The 27380-nt window shown below is 39.9% G+C and overlaps 1 protein-coding gene across 1 annotated transcript in view; it reads left to right on the top strand.

Moving 5' to 3' along the window:
• Positions 1 to 25285, top strand: part of FAM186A (family with sequence similarity 186 member A) — a 73260-nt gene extending 47975 nt beyond the window's left edge. The window contains exons 2-7 of the mRNA XM_058559247.1: positions 372 to 588; positions 1580 to 1750; positions 6346 to 12556; positions 21735 to 21927; positions 24297 to 24448; positions 25099 to 25285. Coding sequence (XP_058415230.1) covers positions 372 to 588; positions 1580 to 1750; positions 6346 to 12556; positions 21735 to 21927; positions 24297 to 24448; positions 25099 to 25285 — 7131 coding nt within the window. The remainder of the gene's footprint in view (positions 1 to 371; positions 589 to 1579; positions 1751 to 6345; positions 12557 to 21734; positions 21928 to 24296; positions 24449 to 25098) is intronic.
• The last annotated feature ends 2095 nt before the right edge of the window (positions 25286 to 27380 follow it).

The following is a 27380-nucleotide window of genomic DNA, read 5'->3' on the forward strand; positions in this document are numbered from 1 at the left end:
TTCACATACATTGTACACCTCACATCAACTGTGAATTTAGTATCTCCACCATTTTACAAATGAGGCAGGGGCAGCTCAGAATTGTTAAGTGATTTATGAAAAAACATTTTAACCAAGGGGCTAGAGCTGAGATCCAGATATGGTTTCAAAGCCAACGTTCTTTTCATTACATCATAGCAATGCTAGGATGATGAAGGCAGAAAAAAAATTTTTAAGAGGGAAAATCTGAGACCCACAGTAAAGCTAGAATTAGCAGGACCTTGATTGGACAGCTTTATAGTAACTGTCACGATATTCTGGGAAGAAAAGTGACCAAAGCTTATTGTCAAACTGAGAATTTATTAATATTTTCCCCCTTCTTATTCTTCTAGGACGTTAATATGCGGCTGGGTGACATAATGCTCAACGTGCAGCGGATAATAAATCGCTACACTGTTGATGAGCATGTGCACTCTGGAAGGAAAATCTCCCTTCTAGAACATAAGAAACGGAGAACAAATTTGCTGGAGAAAATGGTTACTTACACTAAGGCTGCTGAAATGAGAGAAAAGATTCTTGTCTACATCTTGGCCTGGTTGGAAGAATGGAGTAAGTTTCTAGAAGTGGTTTACAGGAAAACCACAAAGTTAAGGAAAATGCTAGAGAATAGGATCTATAAGTAAATTTTGAAGGATTAGTCAGACTAAAGAAGACTAAGGAGGTTATTCAGTGAATAGCTGTCCTCTGTTCCAGTAGGAATAAAATAAGAAAAATATAGGCTTGCTCACTTAATACCAGCTATTCTGGCCTCCTCGATTTTCTTCAACCTTGCCAGCGCGCTCCTGCCCACTGTCTTGACGCTTACTATTCCCTTGCCTGGAACATTTTCTACCAGGTAGCCACATGGCTCATTCTCCGCTTATACCTCACTTTACAACGAGATATGCTCTGACCATCCCCATTCCCTACCCCCTGGCACTGTCCATTACTCTTTACTCTATGTTTGCGTATAGCATTCATTTCTTACCACCTGACATACTATATAATTAACATTATTATTTTTTGCCTTACATTCTTTCACTAGAATGCAAGCAGTATAAAGTTGGGGAATTTGTTTTATTCAGTGTTGTATCCTCAGCATCTAGAACAGTACACGACAGAGGAGACATACGTTGAATGAAGGAATGAATAAGCGAAAATACAAAAAAGAAGAATTTCATTTAGTTGCAAGAAATCTCATGTGACATGGGTTACAAAATACTAGATATCTTACCAAAGGTGTTAACTGGGGCTTAGATCCCCAATATTAAAATGCATGTTTACATTTTAGATACGTACTTCCCTGGAATCAGGGAAATAAACCAAATGGAGACCTTTTAATATGATTTGTATTTACATGTCCAAGATTTACTATTCAGCCTTCTATTCCAAGTCTCTGCCTTTTTCATTTCTTCATAGAGAAAAGCCTCAGATAGCAATAAGTGTGAGATACCTATGTTCCTGGTGCTACACAATATTGAGTGGTTAGCCAATATTATAAGCCTATATGGTTATAATTATTTATTTTTCTGCAAAGGTGTAATTTTTTACTCTCTTCAAGATGCCATTTTGTCTGAGATGACTGAAATTGATATTGAAGAACACCACCACTGGATAGCACAAATGCAGATTTTACCAGAAACGTTCAAAGCTATTGAGGGCAACGTCAAGAGACTGAGTAGAATTAGTACATCTTTGCTCGAAGAAAAGAGGAAACAAAAGAAAAAAATAAGTAAGAGTGCTTTAAGACATTGGAAATAATTTGACTACAGTTATTAAGGTATAATTTACATACCATAAAACTTACCCATGTTAAGTGGAAAATTCAATGACTTTTAGTAAATTTAGAGTTGTGTGACTATTACCACAATTCAATTTTAGAACATTTCCATCATCTCCAAAAGATCCCTCATGCCCATTTGCAATCAATCCTCATTCCTAGCCCCAGCCCCAGTCAACCGCTAATCTATTTTCTGTCTCAATAGATTTGCCTTTTCTGGATATTTCATAAAATGGAATTATATGTGGTCTTTTATGTCTGGTTTCTTTCATTTAGCATAATGCTTTTGAGGTTCAGCCATGTTGTAAGATGTATCAGTAGTTTCTTCCTTTCTATTGCCAATTCTATATCATTGTTTGCATGTACCACATTTTGTTTACCCATTCACTAGCTCATGGACATTTGGATTGTTCCCAGTTTTTGGCTTTTATGAGTAATGCTGCTATGAACACACATGTATAAGTCTTCGTGTGGCCATATGTTTTCATTTCTTTTGGGAAGATACCTAAGAGTAGAATTGCTAGGTCATTTATTTATCTATTGCTGGTAAATATATGCTTAACTTTTTAAGAAATTGTTGACTTATTTCCCAAGTGACAGCACCACTTATATTCCCATCAGCAATGTATTAGGGTTCCAGTTTCTCCACGTCCTCAACAACACTTTTTATTGTCTGTCTTTATTGTAGCCTTTCTAATAGGTGTGAAGTGGTATCTCATTGTGGTTTTAATTTGCATTTCCCTAATGACTAATGACGTTGAGCATCTTTTCATGTACTTATTAGCCATTTCTGTATCTTCTTTGAGGAAACGTCTATTCAAATACTTACCCATTTTTATTATTGAGTTTTAAGAGTTCTTTATATTTTCTAGATACAAGTCCTTTATCAGAAAAGTGATTTGCAAATCTTTACTCCCAGTCTGTGGCTTATGTTTTCATTTTCGAACTTTTTTTTTTTTTTTTTTTTTGGTGAGGAAGATTGTCCCTGAGCTAACATTTGTGCCAGTCTTCCTCTACTTTGTATATGGGATGCCTCCACAGCATAGCTTGATGAATGATGTGTAGCTCCGTGCCCAAGATCCAAACCTGTGAACCCTGGGCTGCTGAAGCAGAATGTGTGAACTTAACCACTATGCCACTGGGCTGGCCCCAACCATTGATTTTTCTTTTTTTGAGGAAGATTGGCCCTGAGCTAACATCTGTTGCCAATCTTCCTCTTTTTCTTTTTTCTCCCCAAAGCCCCAGTACATAGTTGTATATCCCAGTTGTAGGTCCTTCTAGTTGTCCTATGTGGGACGCCACCTCAGCATGGCTTGATGAGTGGTGAGTAGGTTGGTGCCCAGGATCTGAACAGGTGCACCCCTGGTCACCAAAATGGAACGGGCGAACTTAACTGCTACACCACTGGGCTGGGCACCCCCCCCCAACCACTGATTGTGTGTGTGTGTGTGAGGAAGATCAGCCCTGAGCTAACATCCATGCTAATCCTCTTTTTTGCTGAGGAAGACTGGCTCTGAGCTAACATCTATTGCCCATCCTCCTCCTTTTTTTCCCCAAAGCCCCAGTAGATAGTTGTATGTTATAGTTGCACATCCTTCTAGTTGCTGCACTTGAGACGCGGCCTCAGCATGGCCGGAGAAGCGGTGCATTGGTGCGCACCCGGGATCCGAACCCGGGCCGCCAGCAGTGGAGTGCACGCACTTAACTGCTAAGCCACCAGGCCGGCCCAATTACTGATTTTTAATGTCCCTAGAGTTTAGATTTTTCAAGAATGTCATGCAGTTGGAATCATGCAGCATGTATTTTTTTCAGACTGGTTTGTATCATTTAGCAATATACATTTAAGGTTCTGCCACATCTTTTTGTGGTTTAATAGCTTATTTCTTTCCATTTCTGCATAATATTCCGTTGTATAGATGTACTACAGTTTGTTTTTCTCCACCCATTGAAGGACATCTTGGTTTCTTCCAGGTTTTAGTGATTAAGATTAAACCTGCTATAAACATTCTTGCACAAGTTTTTTGTGTAGACATTAAGTTTTCAAATTAACCTAGGAGCATGATTGCATGATAAGACTACATTACTTTATAAGTAACTTTGTAAGAAACTGCCAAACTGTCCTCTCGAGTAGCTATACCATTTTTCATTCCCACCAGCAATAAACAAGAGTTCCTTTTGCTCCATATCCTTGCCAGCATTTGGTATTATCAGTTTTTTGGATTTTATCTATTTTAATAGGTGTGTGACAGTATCTCATTGTTAATTTGCAATTCTTTAATGACAGATGATATTGAGCATCTTCTCATATGCTTACTTATCATCTGTATATCTTATTTCTTACCTTTATCTTTTTTTGTAAGTTGTACATGCATGCTACTTTGAGAAGAGTGTTATGGAAGAGTCACAGGGAATGGATGTGATAGACATTTTGTAATGCATTTAGAGAAGTGTTTAAAAATACATGCAATAAGGATGTGTATGAGAGTGGTACGTGCATGCTACTTTGGAAAAAGTGTTATTTGGGAATGGATGTCTTATGTTTATTTTTTGAAGAATACTTTTGCTGGGTATAGAATTCTTCATTAGCAGTATTATTCTTACAGTACTTTGAATATATTACCCCACTGCCTTCTGGCTTCCATTGTTTCCAATAAGAAGTGAGCTGTTAAATTTACTGTGGTTCCCCTGTACTTGATGAGCCTCCTTTGATTGTGATGAGACATTTTTCTTTTCGGTTTGAAGATTTTTTTGTCTGGCTTTCAACAGTTTGACTATGATGTGTCTAGGTATGGATCTTATTGTGTTTATCCTACTTAGAGTTTACTGAGCTTCTTGAATTTGTAGGTTAATATTTTTCATCAAATATGAGATGATTTGTCCACTATTTCTTCCAATATTTTTAATGTCCCTCTTTCTCTCCTCTTCTTGCAAGACTTCTGTTACTTGTACATTGGTATGTTTGATGGTGTTCCACAAGTCTCTGAAGTTTTGTTCATTTTTCTTTATTCTTTTTCCTCCCTGTTCTTCAGGTTCACCAATCTCTACTAATCTAGTGTCAAGTTTGCTAGTTATTTTCTTCTGTCAGTTCAAATCTGCTATTGAGCCCTTTTGGTGAATTTTTCATTTCAGTTATTATGCTTTTCAAGTCCAAATTTTCCACTTGGTTTTTCTAATTTCCATCTCTTTATTGATATGCTCTATTTGATGAGTAATTATCATCATATTTTCCTTTTATTTTAAAATATGGTTCCCTTTAGTTCTTAGGACATGTTTATAATTACTTCTTTTGAGGTCATTTTTCTGATAAGTCCAATATCTGGCCTCCCCTGACCCTGACCCCTGAAACAATTTCTATTGACTGCTTTTTTCCCCTATGTATGGGTCACACTTTTCTGTTTCTTTGCATGCTTATTTTATGTTGAAAAATGGACATTTTAGATAATATATTGTAGCAACTCTGGATTCTGATCCTCCCTACAACCTCCAGGATTTGTTTTTGTTGCTTTCTTTGGTTTGTTTTTTAGTGACTTGCCTGATCTAATTCAGTGGAGTCTGTGTCTCCCACAGTGTGCAGCCACTGTTATCTCTTACAAGTTTCTTTTTTCATTTTTGTTTTTATTTTTAAGCCTGAAGTCCTAGGGGTCATCTTTGGGTCAACATAGCTTAATGGTCAGTCAATGATTGGCCAATCATTGACTGATCTATATTGATGCAGTAAGGCTTCTACTCCTTGTGAATGAATCTGTATGGGTTAAAGAAGTATTGTTTAGACAATGCCCTTAGGTATGGATTTTTCCATGCTTTGCTCCAGATCAAATCAGCCCCCTCAGGCAGTAGAGCTGTCATTCTTCACAGCCTACCTCACTCTGGTAGAACTACCAGGCCATGGGGCTGGGGAGTGGAAGATGGAAACAGCTCCAGGCTAAAACATCACAGACTTCCACTGTTCTTACTGAAGTTCAGTAATTTTTCTTGAATAAATGCTTCTCAATTTGTTGTATGCCTTTGGTCAATTTCCAAGGTCCTAAAACGGTTGTTTTTGGCAGTTTTGTCAAGTTTTATCATTGTTTTTTTGCGGGAAAAATTGCTGAGTTTCTCCTTTAGCCATTCTGGAAGTTCCTTCAAGTGTTTGACTTTTGTATGTTCTTTTGTGACCCTTTTGAAAGAACCAAGGTTAGCTTTGATTCAGAAAAGGGAGAAAAGAAAGACAAGAACACCAGAAAGAAAACAGAAAGCACCAAGCATAATCAAAGCCAAAGGAAAATTTTGGCTTACGTTTTGTCTAATCCCAAACTTGTAACTGAAGGTAAGTTGAGGTCACAGTTGAGTTCTCCTAAACTCGGGAAACAGAAGTTCTAGGCAACTGTGGGATAAGAGTCATTCTTTAAAAAATAATACTACTTATTTTGGAGCCAAAGTTTTATAATGAATCTTTATCCTATAGCTATCTGTTAATTTAGGCTAAATTCCTTAGGCTAACGCATAGACAAAGCATAACACAAAAGAAGAAATGCAATCTCATTATTTTATGGGTTTTTTTCTTCTAGCATCTAGAAGTACTCTATGGAAATCTTGGAAAGAAAGAGTTATAAAGCGACCTGCAACAGCCCATGCTTTAAGACCAGATCAGATGATTAGTGATGAATTTGCAACAAATACAAAAGTTTCAGAAATCCAAGATATGCTACAAGAACTCATAGGCACTGCAATGTTCAATAAATTGGAAAACAACGCTATTAAATATATATCATCAACAATAGTAAATCTTTCTAAAGCTTTGCGTACACTAAATGATGAAGTAAAAGTTTTTAACCTCCAAAGTGCAAATATGTATATAAATGAGACAAGTGAAAGAGAAAAAGAGCTCTCTCTGAAGATAATACAAGATCTCAGGGAAAAAAATGAAATGCTTCAGCAGAAACTTCAAGATGCAGAAGAAAAACGTGAACAGCTTATTCGATCCAAAGCTATAGTAGAACGTCAAGTACATACAGCGTTGCCCACATCAACCTTGAAAGTGTTACCTAAGCTTTCTCCACAATCATCCATGGTCATTAGCAAAGCTGACGTAGAAGACAGTATGGACAGTGTTTTGGCCAAAGAATTGGAAAATATTGTAGATGAGGCCCAAAGAAAAGGGACTAAAGCCTCGGGGATCAAGTGGGACTCAACTATTTCATACACAGCCCAAGTTGAGATGACTCCAGATTTAACTGAACAGCAATACCCTTTACCTGAAAAAAAACAGGAAAAGTCTTCTAGCAATATTACTGAAGATATTGCTGAAGATAAGATATCACTGAAGGAAGGTGGTGTCTATCAGAAAGATGGGACTGACCCGTATCAATTACAGAAAACAAAGCACACAAAAGGCCCAGATGTGCATGAGACCTCTGGACCAAATCTGAGTGATGACAAAGGTGAACACAAAGTCTCAGAAACCAAACTTGATCACCACTCTGAGCTACAAGCACTAGAAAAGAAGAAAAAAGAAAGAAAACCCTCTTCTGAAGCCAAATCAAAGTCATCCACGGAATCAAAAAGTCAACATGTCCCTGCTGATTTCCTTTCTATGAACATAAATAGCCAAAGTGGCAAAAGCGGAACAAGTAGTGTGTGGGATCAACTCAGGAAGGTCAGACCTGAACATTCACTTGACAAAAGCCAGATTTCTTCAGAGAAGAAAGAGGAGCCCACCACTGAGTCAATGGCCAAAGAGAGCAAAAGCGAGATGAGTAGTCAAGCAGAGCCATTCAGGTTGATCCAACTTGATTATTCCTCTGAGAAAGTGAAAACAACAGGAAAGAAACATCCAATTTCTCTAGGAACCACCACAAGCAAAGAAGGAAAAACTGAAGAGAAGGACGTGTTAGCCTTTGACAAGAAAATCAAATCGCATGAACTTGTTAAATCACAGTCTAGGATAACTAAAGAGACTTCAGAATCTACCAGAGCTCTAGGAAGTCTAGATGGCAAAAGTGAACAGAGTAACCTAGAAGAATTTCAGAAAGCCATAATGGCTTTCCTAAAAGAGAAAATTGATAACATAGGAAAGCCTCTGGATAAAAAGACTGTGCCAAGAGAGGAGTTATTATTAAAAACTGCGGAAGTTGAAAAATTAGGAATCATAAAGGCAAAAATAGAGGAATATTTCCAAAATGTGGCTGAAACTGTAACAAAAATCTTGAGAAAATACAAAGATATAAAACATGCAGGACAAGTTGCAGAGAAACCTCTGAAACCAGAAAAGGTAGCCTCATTTATGCCAGGATTGCACTTTCAGAAACCATTTAGCGTGAAGTCTGAAATTAGCCCCTTACTCTCACGTAAGAGCATGGACCCAGTAATTGACAATTTAATACAAATGATCTTAACTGAGATAGAAAGTGAAAGAGATGTTCCAGTAGACTCAACAGGAGGGAGAGATCACAAGGAGAAGGAAAAACAAAGGCAGGAGGAATACTTGCAAGAGGATCAAAAAAAAATGCTTGGTATGAGTCTCAAAACCCAGTTGGAAGAAGAAAGGAATCTCTGGAAGAAGAGCTATGAAATGATAAACAAGAATTTGGAGAAGGAAGAGGCACGGCTCCAGCGGAGGGAGGGAAAGCAAGCGCAACAGAGGCAGAAACAGCGGCAGGAAGAAGAGGGGTGGCAGGAACAGCAAAAACAAAGGAGGCAGAAGCGGATTGAGCGAGATGAGACCCGAAAGCAAAGGGGAGAGGAGGGAGAGGAGCAGCAGAAGCCGCAGCAGCAGCAGCTGGAAGCGCGGAAGCAAACAGTGCAAGAGCAAGGGGTGCCCTTGGGGAAGGAGAAGGGGCAGCAGACGAGGCAGGTTCCGAAGGAAGTGAGACACGGGGAGCTGGAAAGCAGCTGGGAGAAAGAGGAGGAGACGCAGAGGCCAAGGAGAAAGCCCGAGGCAGAGGCAGAAAGGCAGAGGCGGAGAGAAGCACAGGGTCAGATGAAGACTAAGCCGAAAAACTCCGAGGAGCTAGAAGAGATGTTCAGCCAAACTTCAGTGACATTGTCTCCCAGGTGGACGAGCATACCCAAAGACACCTCCCAGTCTCATCACAGAGAAGAGTTCCAGCGGAATCTTAAGACATTAGATGTTCTTGCTGACGGGAAGCACCTCGTACCAATCACTCCTCCCACCTCCACACAGTCTTCCTCACCAGGGGCCTTTCCTATTTCTGGACAGTCTCCCACAAAGTCCATGACTCTCACCCCTCAGCAGGCCCAGGCCCTGGGGGTCAGTCTCACCCCTCAGCAGGCCCAGGCACTGGGGATCACTCTCACCCCTCAGCAGGCCCAGGCACTGGGCATCACTCTCACCCCTCAGCAGGCCCAGACACTGGGCATCACTCTCACCCCTCAGCAGGCCCAGGCACGGGGGATCACTCTCACCCCTCAGCAGGCCCAGACACTGGGCATCACTCTCACCCCTCAGCAGGCCCAGGCACGGGGGATGACTCTCACCCCTCAGCAGGCCCAGGCACTGGGGATCACTCTCACCCCTCAGCAGGCCCAGGCCCTGGGGGTCACTCTCACCCCTCAGCAGGCCCAGGCACAGGGGATCACTCTCACCCCTCATCAGGCCCAGGCCCTGGGGATCACTCTCACCCCTCAGCAGGCCCAGGCACAGGGGATCACTCTCACCCCTCAGCAGGCCCAGGCACTGGGGATCACTCTCACCCCTCAGCAGGCCCAGGCACTGGGGATCACTCTCACCCCTCAGCAGGCCCAGGCACAGGGGATCACTCTCACCCCTCAGCAGGCCCAGGCACTGGGGATCACTCTCACCCCTCAGCAGGCCCAGGCACTGGGGATCACTCTCACCCCTCAGCAGGCCCAGGCCCTGGGGATCACTCTCACCCCTCAGCAGGCCCAGGCACAGGGGATCACTCTCACCCCTCAGCAGGCCCAGGCACTGGGGATCACTCTCACCCCTCAGCAGGCCCAGGCACTGGGCATCACTCTCACCCCTCAGCAGGCCCAGGCACAGGGGATCACTCTCACCCCTCAGCAGGCCCAGGCACTGGGGATGACTCTCACCCCTCAGCAGGCCCAGGCACTGGGGATCACTCTCACCCCTCAGCAGGCCCAGGCACTGGGGATCACTCTCACCCCTCAGCAGGCCCAGGCACAGGGGATCACTCTCACCCCTCAGCAGGCCCAGGCACTGGGGATCACTCTCACCCCTCAGCAGGCCCAGGCACTGGGCATCACTCTCACCCCTCAGCAGGCCCAGGCACAGGGGATCAGTCTCACCCCTCAGCAGGCCCAGGCACAGGGGATCAGTCTCACCCCTCAGCAGGCCCAGGCACAGGGGATCACTCTCACCCCTGAGCAGGCCCAGGCCCTGGGGATCACTGTCACCCCTCAGCAGGCCCAGGAAATGGGGATCACTCTCACCCCTCAGCAGGCCCAGGCCCTGGGGATGACTCTCACCCCGCAGCAGGCCCAGGCACAGGGCATCACTCTTACCTCCGAGCAGTTCCAGACATTAGTGGGCACCCTCACCTCTGAGAAACCCCAGGGTTTGGGAGTCACCCTCACCTCTGAGCAAATTCAGGCATTGGGACCTCTCACTTCTCAACAGGCTCAGTCATTGGAGGGCTCTCTCACCCCTGAGCAGGCCCAGTTATTGCAGGGCCTTCTTGTTCCAGAACAGGCACAGGCACTGTTGTTCACTCTCGCTCCTGAGAAAGCCTGGACTTTGGGTATCACACGTACCCATGAACAAGCCCAGGGAGTGGATATTACCCTCACCCCTGAGCAGGCACGAGCACTGGGGGTCCCTCCTACCCTTGACGGGGCTCAGGCACTAAAGACCCCTCTCACTGCAGAACAGGCCCAGAAATTGGGGGTCTCTATCACTCCAAAGGTGGTTCAAGAAGTATCAAACACTCTCATTCTTAAGCAGATTCAAGCATTAGGCATCACTTCCTCTCATGAGCAGGCTCAGACATTTGGCATTCCTTTTACTCTGGATCAGGCCCACGAATTGGGAGTCCCCATCACCTCAGATAAAGCCCATGCCTTAGAATCTCCCCACACTCCTGAGCAAGTCCAACCTTTGGGAGCCCCTTTCACTCCAGGACAGGCCCAGCCCATGGGTACAACTTTCGTGTCTGAGCAGGACCTAAAATCAAGAGCTCCTCTCGTTAAGGAGCAGCCCTCACGACTCTGGACTGGTCTTCCATCAGGGCATACCCTGGACGTTGGGATCTTTTCTTTTACTGATAAATCCGTCACACCAAGTGCTCCTCGCATTCCTAAGCAGTCCCCCACATTGGCTCCTTCCACTCCTTTTCTCCCCGCTGGGCAGTCTGTTACATCAAGCCCTAGGCAGTTCCCAGCATCTTCTGCTCCTATTGCTGAGAAGTCATCTATATTTGAGGTCTCTTCTACTCCTTTGCAGATATCAAGGTCTCCTCTTACCCAAGCCCCCTTTGTCTCTAGGAAATCCCTAGGAATGAGGATTCTTTCTGACTCTGGGAAGCTCCTGGCACCACAGACTTTTCCTTCCTCTAGACAGATCCCGGTTTCTAAGGGTCAATCCACTTCTGTGCGGTTCTTAACACCAGAGGTCCCTCCCATCCCTGGGAAGCTCCCAATACCTGGGGTCCCTCCCACTCCAGGGCAGCCCCTTGCACTGGAGGACCTTCTTAGCTCTAGGCAGTTCTTCATATCTAGGGACTCTTTGACTCCCCAGTCACCTCTGATATCAAAGGACCCTTTTGCCCCCAGGCAGCCCCTTATATCTGGAGTCCCACCTACCTCTGCACAGATTCCCAGTCTCTGGGCTCTCTCTCCTGGGAAGCCCTTGGTTCCTGGGGCCTCTTCCATCCCTGGGGAGCTCCTGGAATCTGGACCTTTAACCCTCTCTGAGCAGTCCCAGGCATTACAGCCCCCTGCCACCCATGAGCAATCTCCCTATCTACAAGCCCCTTCTACTCTTGGGCAACATCTGGCACCATGGACTCTTCCTAGGCAAGCTTCCCCACTTTGGATCCCTCCTACCCCTGGGTATCCCCCAACACTATGGATCCCCTCAACCCCTGGAAAGCCCCAGAAAGATCTGTCCTCTTTTGTCTCTAAGAAAAGTAAGGACAGATTGGCAATTATCTCTTCTCTGAAATCTAAATCAGTATTGGCCCATCCCAGTGCCCCAAATGTCAAGATAACTCAAGCCCCTTTCACCACTGAGAAGTTCCAAATATCAGAGGTCTCTGACACTTCTGAAGAAATCCAGATGCTCCATGATCCTTTTGCCACGGAACAGTTTAGAACATTTCAGTCCTATCTCACCAATTATAGGACACCAGTATCACAAACCCCTTACATTGATGAGGGGGCCCTTCTCACCTTCATGAAGCCTGTAACATCACTACCTTCTCTTACTACTCAGCTATCCAAAACACCACAGATCTCACCTTCTGAATGGGACCAGAAATCCCGATTTCCTCCTATAGACAAGCCCTGGATGCTGACTTCAGTTTTAGTTACCAAGAAACCCAAGATGAGGGTGCCCCCTTCCTCTCCCCAAGAGCTCAAAGAGCAGAGGTATTTTGTCGATGTGGAGGCTCAGAGAAAGAACTTGGTACTCTTAAGTCAGGCCACAAAAGCTTCTGGACTCCGTTCAGAGCTACACACAACAGCCAGGAATCTCATAATTGAAACACTTCATACGGACACAGTTCGGCTGGGATACCTGTTTCGCAAGTACATCGCCTATAGGCTCATCCAGTGTGCAAGGTAGATGTAACTATTGTATGTCCAGTTTTCTGGTTTAGTCCTGATTTCAAATATCCTCCTCATTGCCCTATAAGTATATACGTATTTGTCAGATCAGACATTCTAAAAGATTGTCTTATAGAAGGTCTATGACATAGAAATCTATTTAAGATAGCAAAAGGAGGGGCCGGCCGGGTGGCACAAACAGTGATGTGCGCGCGCTCTGCTGCAGCGGCCCGGGGTTCAACGGTTAGGATCCCGGGCGCGCACCAACACACCGCGTGGCAAGCCATGCTGTGGCGGCGTTCCATATAAAGTGGAGGAAGATGGGCACGGATGTTAGCCCAGGGGCAATCTTCCTCAGCAAAAAGAGGAGGATTGGCAGATGTTAGCTCAGGGCTGGTCTTCCTCACACACACAAAAAAAAGATAGCAAAATGAGCTACATTTTTTAGGAAATAAGAAATGTCATATGACATGATCCATTTCATCCATTTATCGTTCTAGCAGAAACCCTAAGATGTATTTTGTGGATCATGATTGATCTCCAAAACATCAATTTCAAAAGTTTAGAGATGCTTCCAGTTATTCTGAATTTCTTTCACCGTTTCCGGTTCACCAGAGAAGGAACGCACTTAAAGTAGGAGATGGCAGGTTATGTAGGAGGTGTTACCATGGCAACTTTGCTGCTTGAGTGACCTGGAGGAAACAGATCCTGGTCCTCATTTTTTTAAATTGCAAATATCAGAAACAAGTCAGGGAAAGTGATAATTGGCCGCCATCGTTAGCATTTGTGTTTGAGGCTACCAACCTATTATTTTGGGGGAAATTTTCTAGCCTAAAATTACAAGATGCCAAAAATAAAACCTATAGTAGAAAAGGTCATTATTAGTTATAGGAACAACTTATGTCATTTATTCAATAAATATTTACTGGATGCCTACTATGTGCCAAGCATTGTTCTGGGTGCTAGGGATACAGCAGTGAATAAAACTAAGTACCCTGTTCTCATGAAATTTATATTTTTGAGGACTGAATTCATTTGGAAACTAAGGATTGGAACAACAAGGTGCAGCAGAAGAAAGGCTTATCCAAGATACAACCGAAACTTTTAATTTCAAAGCTTAAGTAATCCAAAATTTGTTGAAAAATGTTTTACTCTTTACCTGTCTTTAGTTTTCTCTTTCCAGACTGAATAGTCCTAGTCTTTTAAATCTACTTGAGAATTTTAAATAGCATGTTTCTGGTCATTCTCCAGTTCTCTTATTTCTTTTTTCCTTTGTTATATTTAAATTAAAAAAAATAAGTAGTACGTTCACTGGGTACAGTATTTTAAAAATACAAATGGTACAGTGAAAAGCCTCCCTAATATTCCTATCACCGGCTATTAGGCCCCTCCCCCAGGGCTACTAATGTATGTCCATCCAGAAATACTTTCTGCATATGTAGAAAAGTATATGCTCTTTTATCCCCCTTTTCACATACTTTAAAGTTACGATGTTTGATTTTTTTAATAACTTAACTTAGATGTTAGGTATTAGATAACAGGTATTAATATATAAAGAGACTACTCGCTCATTTAAAGCTTCATAGTATTACAAAGTTTGGGTTTATCAGAATTTACTTAACCTCTAATGGACATTTATGACGTTTTCAAGATTTTGCATTATAAAAATATTCTTCAATGAACAATCTTGTATATACCTATGTAAACATATATGTATATTCCTAGAAGTAGAATTTCAGGATCAAAGGATAAGTGTTTGTAATTGTGATAGATTTTTGACAAATTGTTCTCCAAAGAGGTTGTTAACAATTTACATATTGGTCAGCATTATGAAAGAGTATTTCCCCACATCAAGACTAACATGAAGTATTACCAAATTTTTTGTTTATTTCCAATATAATAGATGAAATATGGCATTTCACGGCTTTAATTTACATTACTTTTATTACGGGTGAGGTTGAGCATCTTTTCATAGACTTAGGAGCCATCTGTTTTTCGTTTTCTGTGAAGATTCTGTTCAAATACTTTGCTCAGGGGCTGGGCTGGTGGTGTAGCCGTTAAGTTCGGGCACTCTGCTTCCCCAGCCGGGGGTTCGCAGGTTCGGATCCTGGGCACAGACCAACACACCGCTTGTCAAGCCATGCTGTGGTGGTGTCCCATATAAAATAGAGGAAGATGGGCACAGATGTTAGCCCAGCGCCAATCTTCCTCAGTAAAAAAGAGGAGGATTGGCAACGGATGTTAGCTCAGGGCTAATCTTCCTCACACGCAGAAAAAAATACTTTGCCCATTTTTCAATTGGGTTGTCAAGTTACTTTTTAAAATCGATTTGTGGGGGCTGGCCTGGTGGTGCAGCGGTTAAGTGCGCATGCTCTGCTTCGGTGGCCTAGGGTCCACAGGTTTGGATCCCTGGCACGTGCCGACCCACCACTTGTCAAGCCATGCTGTGGCAGCATCCCATGTAATGTAGAGGAAGATGGGCATGGATGTTAGCTCGGGGCCAATCTTCCTCAGCAAAAAGAGGAGGATAGGCATCGGATGTTAGCTCAGGGCTGGTCTTCCTCACAAAAGAAAAAAAATTGATTTGTGGGACCTGTTCAAATATTTGGAAAATTAGCCCCTTGTTTATGATATAAATTGCCAAATTTCCCCCATTTGTTTGTGTTTTGACTCTGCTTTTGGAGGTTTTTACTTTGTAGAAAAGTTTTATTTTTATGTGTTTTCATTAATATTTTTAATATGCTTTATACCTTATTTAGAAAGGTCCTCTCCACTCTAAGAAATATAAAAAAATTCTTTCTAAGTTTCTTTTAGTACTTTTATGGTTGGTTATTAGTTTTTTTGTTTGTTTTACATTTAAGTCTTTGATTCACAACTTTTTGTTGTGAGATATAGATATGACTTTTTTTCCCACGCGGCTACCCCATTGCCCCGTTACCACTTACAAAATAATCTACCTTTTCCCTTACTGATTTGAATGTACCTTCATCATAAATTCTTGTATCATTCAGGTCCATATCTGGACTCTATTATTGTTTATTGATTACATAATGATGAGGCACTTCTCTTCTGTGTTACTTATTGCAGTTTTCTTTTTCTGATGCTGAGTCTGTGTGGTAGTCATTAGTGCTGTTTGCTAGTACTTGTCGATGAGATGTGAGCGGAACCGACGTGTGTCATTTCTGTGATGAGCTTGTCATTGTTGGTCTGAGGCCCTCCAGAGTCTCCTTTTTCCTTTGGCATGGTAACCTACCGTGTTCAAGATGACGGCTGTTCTGTTAGCCTCTGTCCCTGAGAATATGCAATGAGGCTCACTTTCTGCCAAGCCATGATGGATTTGTAATATGAGCCACAAGTAAAATTTGTTGTTTTTAGCCACTGAGACTTGGGGATTATTTGTTAAAACAGCAAAACCTAGTTTATCTTCACTAAAACAGTCTTCCTATCTCAGAATATGATATACCTTTCTTTTTGTTCAGGTTGTGTGTGTGTGTGTGTGTGTGTGTGTGTGTGTGTGTGTCCTCCAGGAGCATTACAAAGTTTTCATCTAGCTCTTGCATATTCTTCCATCACTGTATATCCCAGTAGTTTTTATTTTTGTTGTTGTTGGAACTATTGTAAATGGACTCTTCTTCTATGATATCTTCTAACTGGTTGTTATTTGTATAAATGAAGGTTAGATTTCTCTACATCACTTTTGTATGCAGCTGTCTTACTGTATTCAAGCATGTGCAAGTTTTTCAGTTGATATTCTTGAGTTTTCCAGGTATATAATCATTATCACCTGCAACTAATAATTTTTTACATCTGTATTTTCTGATTTTTAAACATCTCATTTCTGTCTCTTGACCAGCTGAATTGGTAGTACTTCCAGAACTATGTTAAAAAAATAGCAGTCATATGGCTAAAAGGCCATCTTTGTTCATTTGACTTACCTTGAGTGACAGCTAGGAGTGCGTTTCCATGGCCCCATGTTATTTTTTTCAAAGAAGAGTTAATCTTCAAGAAGGTTTAAAAGAGTCATTTACATTTATATTCTCCTTTCTGAAAAAGTTGTGAAATATCCTTACCCTTAGTCAATTTCATTTTTTTGTTGTTATTTTCTCCATTCCTGTGTAACTTGATTTGCCAAAATGTAAGTCCTTCGTTCATTGCTGATTATTAAAATATAAATATAAATTGTTTAAAAATGTAGTGGCCATAGTAGACATCTTTCTTGTATTTGTCATTAAGAAAAATGCTGGCTTTTGGGTTGAAATACATTTTATCATATAAAAGAAGTATCTATCTGCTCATTTCATTACTTTTTTTTTTTTTTGAGGAAGATTAGCCCTGAGCTAACATCTGTTGCTAATCCTCCTCTTTTTTGCTGAGGAAGACTGGCCCTGGGCTCACATCCGTGCCCATCTTCCTCTGCTTTATATGGGACGCCGCCACAGCGTGGCTTGATAAGCGGTGTGCAGGTCCGCACCTGGGATCCAAACCTGCGAACCCTGGGCCGCCAAAGCAGAGCTCACGAACTTAACGGCTATGCCACCACACTGGCCCCTCGTTATGTTTTTTTTTAAATCAAGAATGGATGGTGAATTTTGTTGAATCACTTTTTGTTAAATGTAATTTCAGGACTTAATTTTCATGTATTAAAGAAAATATGACTTTCCCCTCAGATCTATTAATATGATTAATTATATTAAACCATCATTGCATTCCTGGAATAAACTGTATTTGTCTTTGGTGTATCCTTCTTTGAATGTGCTATGGAATTCATTTGCTCATATTTTATTTGGGATTTTCTTTTGCATTGATAATCGTTAGTAAGTTTGGCTGGTGGTTTAATTCTTTTGGTGCTATCTTTGTCAAATTTTGGTGTAATTTAAAGCTTGTGTCATTAAAAAATGTGGAAGCTTACCTTTTTCTATGCTCTGTAATGGTTTAATAGTAAAATTAGCTGTTCTTTTAAGGTTTGGCAGACTTCACTTATGATATTATATGGGCTTGGTACTTTTGGGGAGAAGTTCTTTGATAATTTTCTCAATTTTTATATGGCAATAGTTTGTTTGGATTTATTAGAGATTCTGAAGATCTAAGTGACATGATCTGACCTGTTTCAGTAAAATCATTTAAAAACTGAAATATATAGCTCAACCTTTCCTAAGAATATTTAACTTATACAATTATAACTTTAACCCCATCAAGTATCAATTCATTTTTTCAGAAAATTCTTCTCTAATATTTAATATTATAATAATCAAATCACCAACAGGTATAACAAGGAATAAAATATTGACAGATTAAAGATTCCATAACAAGGATGGCTGGGTCAAGAAGATCCTAACATTATATGTGAGTGAAAATATAAAGTATAATAAACTATTTTTAAATAAAGAAATTTTATAGAATCTCTGTAAGTGAAGATTCCGTTATTTAAATGCTAAAACACAGTTTTAGAGTTGTATTACCACATGATCAGTATAATATATCTGAGAAGCAATGATGGAGAGGATGTAAAATTAGACCAGATGATGATAATGAAACATTTCATTTTCATACATATTGAAGAATGTCCTCAAAGGTACTAAGTATTGTGGTGACTAGATAGGATTTAATTTATCATTTAATTCATCAACATTTTTTGAATACCCACTATTTGCCAGGGGGTGGAAGGTGGAAGGATACAAAGATGGATACGCCATATATCTGCCCTGAGGGCACTCAAAGTCCACTCAGAGAGACAGTCACACAAACAGATGATAATATAGTGTGATGTGGAAAGAAAAATGATGGTGTGTGTACAAAGTGTATAGAAGAGGACTGAGGAGAGGGGAGAATTAGGTAAAGCTTCTAGGAGTCCAGAGCTTTGAACTATGTCTCAAAGAACTATTAAAAGTCAGTAAGACAGAGAAGGCGGAGAGTCTAACAGAGCAAAAAGAAAAAAAAGGAGCAAGAAGCAGCAGTGTGTGTGTGTGTGTGTGTGTGTGTCTGGGGAAACTGCTTTGTTGCTGGTAGAACACAGAGAATAAGCAAGACGTGGCAAGAGATGAAACTGGAAAGATAGGCGAGATGAAAGAGAATCCTAAATGGCACGTTAAGGAATTTGTATTTTATTTTGTACATGATAGAGGATAACTGAAGAATTCTTAACAAGGGAAGTAAAGTGCCAACAATGTGGAAGGCGGATTTAAGGAGAGTAGAGCTGCACGCAGAGGCCTAAGTTAGGACCAGATGGCATCCGCCCGAAAGTCTTGAAGGAATATAACGGTGAGAGTGGAATTGCTAGTCAAATATTTCCTGTTTTCTGGAAGGGATTCTATGCTAGGGTGATATTTTAACAGCATAACTACTATTAAAGAGGGGCATCCGTGTCGGGCAATCTGGTGGAGTCTAGATAACAAGTAGAATCGCTGCACTCTTGAAACAGTGAAAACTGATAGACTAATGGAAATATGTTTCACAGGAGAAGCAAACATTTAATCTAGAATTCTTTGAGGAAACGTTGCATGAACAATGAAAAATTAAATGAAAATAAATGATTTAAAGCTGGCTCTGTACATTTAGGGGGTTATAAAGCATCTACAAGGGATAGGAATTTTAGATATATTATTGCATTTAACTTGCAGATGGGGAATCAGGTTCAGAAAGTTCATCCTATGTGCCCAAGTTACAGAGCTAGTAAATGGGAGAGCTGAATTCAAAAAGCCCATTTCCAAAGTCCATACTATACTGTACTACATATTACAGTACGTTGCCTCGAAATAGGGGACTGTAAGAGTTTTCTATGCAAATCCTAATCATGCTTTCTCTTAAATATGGACTTTGAAGTCAGGAAGACCTTGGCTCCAACGTCCAGTTCTGAACCTGTGAGACTCAAATGTGCTGTTTGTAAAATGGATGTTATATTTACTTCAGTGAATGGTTGTGAGGATTAAATGAAATAATATATTTTAAAATATTGAAAATATTTTTATTTAACATAAATTTTAAAATAGAGATAAAATTTCTATCACAATGATTGGACCCACAATAGTAAGGCACCTTCCCTTGGATTGTGATTCTATGTTAAATACTATAAAAAATATTCCTTAGGATGGGGCAATGTTTTATCAATATAAGTGGAATTTGCTAAGAGAGTGGGAACAAAAGGCAGGAAGGGATGAATGGCCATGTTTCTAGATGGGGAATTTTCAATAGATACCTCAGTGGTTACTACTGGAATGAATGTTTAGATTATTCAAATGAACTATCTTTAAAAATCCATGAAAAATAAAATCCCTAAGTTTGAAATGAAGCTATAAACTTTTCCAAGTAGTGAAATATGATTTCAATAAGGAGAAATTATGGGGAAAATCTAAAAGACTATGTGAATAGACAGAAAAACAGGAGAAAATATGTAGTGTGAAAAACAAGACTTATTAGGAAGACCTAATGCACAGCATAGTGATTATAGTCAACAATACTGTATTATAAACTTCAAAGTTTCTAAGAGACTAGATCTTAATTGTTCTTACCACAAAAAAGAAATGATAATTAGGTAATAATTATTATGTGATACAGGTGTTAGCTAGCGCTACAGTGGTAATCATATTGCGATATATAAATATATCAAACCAACACATTGTACACCTTAACCTTACACAACGTTGTAATTTATATCTCACTAAAATATATAAATATATATATTTTAAAAGATAGTTATAAGAATGCTATCTGCTTGCTTCATTGAGAACTGTTATTTGTGAGAATGGATGTGATAGGCATTCTGTAATGCATGCAGAGAAGTGATTAAAAACGTATGTAATAAAGATAGTTATAAGAGTGAAAAAATAAAAATCACCTATAGGATATTAAAAAAACCAAGGCTATTGGAAAATTAATTTAATTAAAATTAACTAATTAATTCAGAAAGTTAATACATTTAAGCATTAAATGATCCATATATATAGTAAGTTCTAAGCTATTAATTATAACCCACAAAAGAGAGTATTCCCTCTCTCTCTCTTTATTTATTTATATATATATATGTGTGTAAAACATGTATATTCAGAAAAATATCTTCTATGGGTTCCCATTGCCTAGCCCCCCAAAAAAATCCAAACTCCTTAACATGCCTTTTAAGGCCTTTCATAATCCAGCCATTCCAGTTTCATTCCCACATCCCTTCACATATCCCTGGTCTAAAAGTCCCGGACTACTCACCACTCTCAAAATATAACTTTCATTCTCTGGCCTTTGTTTATAGTATTCCCTCAACCTGGAATTCCTCATGTCTTTGTTCCCAAACTTTAGTTACAGTAACATTTGCCTGAGATTTTGTTTAAAATACAGATCCTGAAGCCTACCACCAAGATTTTGATGCAAAAGCTCTGGGAAGCACCCTAGAATCTGCATTTTCAACAAGCACTCCCCCCATCCTCCACCCCCTGCCAAATGATTCAGTGCCGGGGGTCAGGGTCCACGTTTTGAGAAGTATTCTTATTGTGGAAAGAGAGAAGAGCTGGGTTTGCTTCCCAAATCTGCTATTTATTAATTAAGCGACTTTGGAAAATTCCTTAACTTTGCTCAGATTCCTTTTCCTCTCCTGTAGAATGGCAACACACTACCTGTTTAGAAGGCCCAGACATGGTGGTGGTATACATTACAGTAAAGAGGGAGAGTACATTGTTATGACTGTTCCTCAAGATCCTATTCAACATCTTATTATGAAGCCTTCTTTATCCCTCTTGTTAGAATTAATTATGCTTTCCTTTTTGCTTAAACAGCATGTCTATATCTCTATTTAGCATCTATTTCATTCTCTCTTTGACACTGTTAATTTATTAGTCTCCTCCTATTCTGGATTGTAAGTGCTTTGAAGGCAACGATATTGTCTTTTTCATAATTGTATTAAGTACCTTCTATATGTCTTGTATATATCAATATTAAAATTTTAATATATTAAGATAATAATAAGCAACACTATTATAACACTAAAACACTCTGTGAAGAGTTAATGAAAATTTGACAGCCATATAGATTTTTTAAAGTTTAGTCGTATAGGGAACTATGTAGATTAAGGTTTCAATAAGCAAGCCTTGTACCCCTATCCCATCCCTCTCTACTTACTAAGGATGAGATGAGACATGAAAGTAACTAAGGCTAGGTTTGCTGAGTTAGAGTCAGTAATTATATCAATCCAATTCCTATTAATTTTTTCAAGAAACAACATCATCAAACAATTAGAAGCCATCCAAAACACTGGGAAAGGCTATGAGAGCCAGAACCTCTACATAATGCTGAGCAGAATTGATGACTACCAGAAAAAGGTGATGTGGCTCTGGACCAAGAAGCAGAAGTCTCTAGAGCAGAAACGGAATCAGTGCCTGAGGAACATGATATTCTTATTTAGCCAGGTAACCTGTTTCCTACCCTCTCCCCAGAGTGTTGTAAGAAAAATGAAAGTGGTAAGCTTTGAAAATAACACTTACCTGGAGATGTATATTAGTTTCCTAGGGCTGCTGTAACAAATCACCACATACTTGATGGCTTACAACAACAGAAATGTATTCTCTTACAGTTCTGCAGGCCAGTTAGTGGAATTGAGGTGTTGGCAGGGTTGGTTCCTTCTGGAGGCTCTGAGGGAGAAATTTGTTCCATGCCTCTCTTGTAGATTCTGGTAGCTGTAGACAATCCTTGACATTCCTTGGCGTGTAGCTGCATAACTCCAATCTCCGCCTCCGTCCTTCCCATGGCCTTCTTCCCAGTGTGTCTTATGTCTTCTCTTCTGTCTCTTACAAAGCCGTGTGTCATTAGATTTAGGACCCACCTGGTTAATCCCGGATGCTCTCATCTTGAGATCCTTAACTTAATTACATCTGTAAAAACCGTTTTTCCAAATAAGGTCACATTCACAGGTTCTGGGTGAACATATCTTTTGCGGGTTCACCATTCAACCCACTACACCATGACTTCAGTGAAACTCCTGAACAGGAATACTGGCTGGACTCTTTAGATGAGAAAAGATTAGAATAGGAGAGACTTCCCACAATGCTCAACCCCTTCCTAGTCAACCTACATCTACCAGCCTCTAGATATGAAACTTCTTGAAGTCACTGCTCTCCAACTGATTCCTAGTGGTTATTTCTCTCCTCAAAACTCTCAGAAAGCAAGTTGTTGGGTTTTTTGTTTTTTTTTTTTCGGTGAGGAAGATTGTCCCTGAGCTAACATCTGTTGCCAATCTCTCTCTTTTTTTTTTTGCTTGAGGAGGATTGTCCCTAAGCTAAAATCTGTGCCAATCTTCCTCTAATTTGTACGTGCCACCACAGCATGGTTTGATGAGTAGTGTGTAGGTCTACACCTGGGATCTGAACCCATGAACCACAGGCTACCAAAGCGGAGCATGCAAACCTAACCAGGCCGGTCCCAGAAAGCGAGTTTTAATATCATGAGTTTACAAGAAAGGAGATAAGGGTTTATTTAACATGCTTGCATAGCACCAGGCACAGAAGACCCTGTTAAACTCTGATACCCACTCATTATGTCCCAGAGCCCCTCTGAGATAACCATTAGTATGTTTTGGGGAGTGATAATGACCTTCCACAAGTTTAAGAGCTGAGATTAGAGTTCTTTGCTCTGGGATGACATGCTCCAGCATGGGGTTCCAGAACATTCTTGGAGTTCTAGGAACATTTTATATCTATATATCCTTTTCTTTCACTAAATTAATTAATTTATAAGATCAATCTACTTGCTACTTTAGAAGGTACAGAGAGACTGCTCATCGTAGCTGGATCCGAATCAGACATTCTGAATTTTCCAGAAGAGTTACATTTTAATATTAAAGCTCTTCGACCAAAAAAAATTTATATTTTTGACAGTTTTGGTTTGGAAAACATGGCCAATGTAGATGGAGTAAAGCAAGATGAGCTGGCAGTGTCATGAGCTGTCTAACAGGAGTCACAATATCCAGGGTATTTCAGAGGATGAATAAGAGTCTGGGGTCAGCGAAGCTAGAATCTAGATAATGAAGTGGGTATCAAGGCATAAAGAAGGGAGAGGAAAAAGCAGAAGGGAGAGGAAAAAGCAGAAGGGGGAAGAGGATGGAAATTAATAAATACTTTACACAGAATCAGGATGGTGGTCAAGAGGTTGATTCTGCTACCAGATTGTCTGGGTTCAAATCAGCTTCAGCACATACTAGCTGAGAGACCTTGGGCAAGCCACTTAAATTTTCTGAGCTTCAGATACCCATATGTAAGACAAGGATAATAATTGTACCTAGCTCATAAGGTTGTTGTAAATACCAAATGAGTTAATATATAGAAAGCATCTGACATTCAGTAAGTATTCAGTAAATGTTAACCTATACATTTGCATAGGGCTTAACAATTTATGAAGTGCTTCCGTATATATTATCTTATACAACTCTCACAACAACCCTGTGTTGTTATCCTTATTTTAGAAATGAGGAGAAAGAGGTGCAGATAAAATTAGCAACTGACCCAAAGTCATACAGCTAGGAAAAGAGAGGACGAGGACTAGAGCTTACACAGGACCAAGGTTTTTATATATCATAGCTGCCACCTTTGACATTGTGTGTTGGATGTGGAGTGGAGGTTGAGGGGTGGTTGGAGGAAGGGAGAAAGAGGATGGAGAAAGAAGATTTGCAAATCCATGGAAAAGGAAGAGTCATGATTTAGTCTGGGGCCAGCTCAGAAGACCTTCCTAAAGACTCTGGCCTTTTCTTTTCATGTTTTCCTTTTTCTGATTTATTTATTTTTAGCTCCAAGAGACGTGTAAATTGAATCTTAGCCAACCTATCCCTTTGATCATCCACAAAAAGCAGATACCCGCCTCTACCAAATTTGTTCAACGGCCATTCCTAGGGCTATTAATACAAGAGGACAGAAAGTCTGACATATTCAAGAAATTTAGGTATGTAGTAGGAAAGACTGACATTAAACTTTCTTTGGATGATATGTGGGACTTAACGCTTTTTTTCCTGCCCAAGAGCTTCCTCTTCCCCACAATTGTGATATGGTGCAGTCAAGAATCTAAGAGAGGATTAATTTTCTTAGCTAATTCAGCAAGAGGCTTATTTATACATATTTCTACTTAAATATTGAAGATCTAATTTCAAGTTCCTTAAAAAAAATGAAGCCGATTCTTCCTTACTAAGAAAGAAATTATTTTAATACACTATGAAGAAACTTAGAAGCATTATTTTATTTTTTTTCTTTTAAAGAAGGTAGGAGCTTTGGGAAGGAAGGGGGAAAAAATTTTGCTGGGGAAAAACAGCCTGGATATGGTCTGTATACTCCATGAAGCTAAGCAGTTAGTTTTAAAATGGATTACTAGGTGAAGTCATGGAAATGCAGCCCAAAAAATCGATTTCAGCAAATTCTGCTGTTTTAACCCATCTCTTAGTCCAAGTGGGCATAGCTAATGTTCCTCAGTGCCAGAGAGGGCGTTATAGGACAGGGTGGTGGTGAGGAGAAGAGAGGAGAATAAGAATCATATATTTTGATTGGCTATGGAGCTCAGGAGAGTTTGGCGCTTCCAATTAGTACTCTCTGATTCTCTAGACAAGAAGACCAAATGGAAGCCATCTGGAATGCTGATCTGTCCACTTCAAGCTACCCAATAACAGAGAAGACATCAATACATTCACTCTGGGCCCAGCTGGGTGGGTACCCAGATATTCCTATGCTGCTCCCATTAGATGTTCAGTCTACCTTCAGAAAATCTCTTGCATTCATTCAATCACAGTAAGTTAAGAATGGGGAGCACACTGGTAATTGGGCCTTTGGTCATATACCGCTTGTTTCCCTAACTTGACTTTCTCTTACAGCACAAGGGAGTTACCAAAAGTAGGTGCTTGGTGTGTGGTTAGACTCACACTAGTCATGGAATAGTACAGGTAAATTCAACCTTAGTCTTTCAGTGTTTCTCTTCACAGGACTGCAAATGTTACCACTGGAATAATATAAAATAAACAAGCAAAAAGAACAATTATAATACCACAGAACCTAATCTAACACTAGACAGGTCCACTTTGAATTCCACCCTTAAGGATTTATTATTGGGAGTACCAGAAAGACCGTAGTAAAATGCTTTTGTCTGTTTCATGGTTCAGTAACATGACCTTAAATGCAGTTGTCATATCTAGGCCCAATTTGAGATAGATTCAGTGCTTACATCCCAGGATACACTGAAGAGACTTGGAGAGAGGTAAGGTGGTCATGTGGTTCCACATTTCCAAATTCTGTTAAACCAGATTCTCACTTATACTGTTGGAAATCATTCCAGTAGAAGTAAAGAGTTTTGGAGTCTGCATTACCTCTTTCAAGACAAAGAATTATTTAATGTTCTAAACTAAGAATTTAGAAAATTGAACTTTTGTAACCTGAAAGAGTTCATGGGAGCAGTCTGATTTATTCTGGTGACATCCAAGTCCTGAGGTAGGAAGAAGCAGTGTTAACTCACAAATTTGCTTAGGTGGCAGTCACCATGAGAGAAGATATTTAAAATTCTATAATAAAATAACAGCAAAAATATTACTACATAATGTATACAATATAAAATCATACACCATGAGCACAAGTGTCCTTGAAAAAAAGTTACCAGACCAAATGTAACCTTTAAGTTGAATAAGCATGACTCATAAGTTACAGGTTATAATCAGAAAGCAAATTTATTTTTGTCTCCCATTTTCCCTTATATTTTTTGGAGTGATTAATTAACAGATTATTTTGAGCGATAATATTGCTAATTTAATGTGCCTGGGACAAGATATATAAATTTTTCTTTGAATAATAATTCCCTTATTTCCATTCCACACCTAGCTTCAACTATTAGATATCCTTCTAACGTAACTACCCACTTCTTACTCATGCTAAATCCTACAAACTTAGTGAGACCCTTACTTTCAGTTTTCTGTTTGGAACGACTCAGAATCAATGAATTTGCAGAGATTTTTTTGTTTGTTTCATAGATTTTTTTTTAGGTATAATGTATATACAGGAAAATTCATCCTCTTTAGGGTACAATTCTGAGTCTTGACAAACGCATAATTATGGCAACCACTAATCTATTTGCCGCCCTTCTAGTTTTACCTTTTCTAGATTGTCATATAAATCAAAGTATACAGTACGTAACCTTTTGAATGTGGCTTTTTTCACTTAGCATAATTCATGTGAGATTCATCCATGTTGTTGCATGTATCCATAAATCATTCCTTTTTATTTACTGACTAGTATTATGTCATTGCACGGCTGTCCCACATTTGTTTATCCATTCTCTAGGTGAAGGACATTTGAGCTGTTTCAAATTTTGGGCAATTATAAATAAAACTGCTATAAAAATTCATATACAGATTTTGGGGCAAATGTAAGTTTTCATTTCTCTTAGATAAATATCCAGGAGTGGGATTGCTGGGTTGTATTCTGAGTGACTCTCAACTTTGCCTAAGAATTTTCATGTCAGATGGTCTTTACTACAGTGAGAGAGAAATATTTAAACCATTTAACTTAAGGTAAATTTCAGACGTCTGTAGTGTGGCATGTAGAACTTGTATCAAATTCTGATCTGCCTCAGCTTACCATTCCCTAAAATCCTTGTTCTATTTACCTCACCAGAATGGCTGTGAGGTTTACATTTGATATTAGAATCACTGTGAAAAACACCACACAGTTGTGAACTGTTACTATTATTACTACTACTTAACAGGTAGTAGTACTTCCATCAATAAAAATTCCAGCACATATCCTGCAACTTCCAAAGCTGCTTCTGCTCTAAGAAAGTCCTGTTGAAAACTGTTCTTTTGATAGTTATCTTTTGTAATTTATCAGTATTTCCTCACCTTCCT

Source organism: Diceros bicornis, chromosome 17 (assembly GCF_020826845.1).
Source record: "Diceros bicornis minor isolate mBicDic1 chromosome 17, mDicBic1.mat.cur, whole genome shotgun sequence".
Lineage (NCBI taxonomy): Eukaryota > Metazoa > Chordata > Mammalia > Perissodactyla > Rhinocerotidae > Diceros > Diceros bicornis.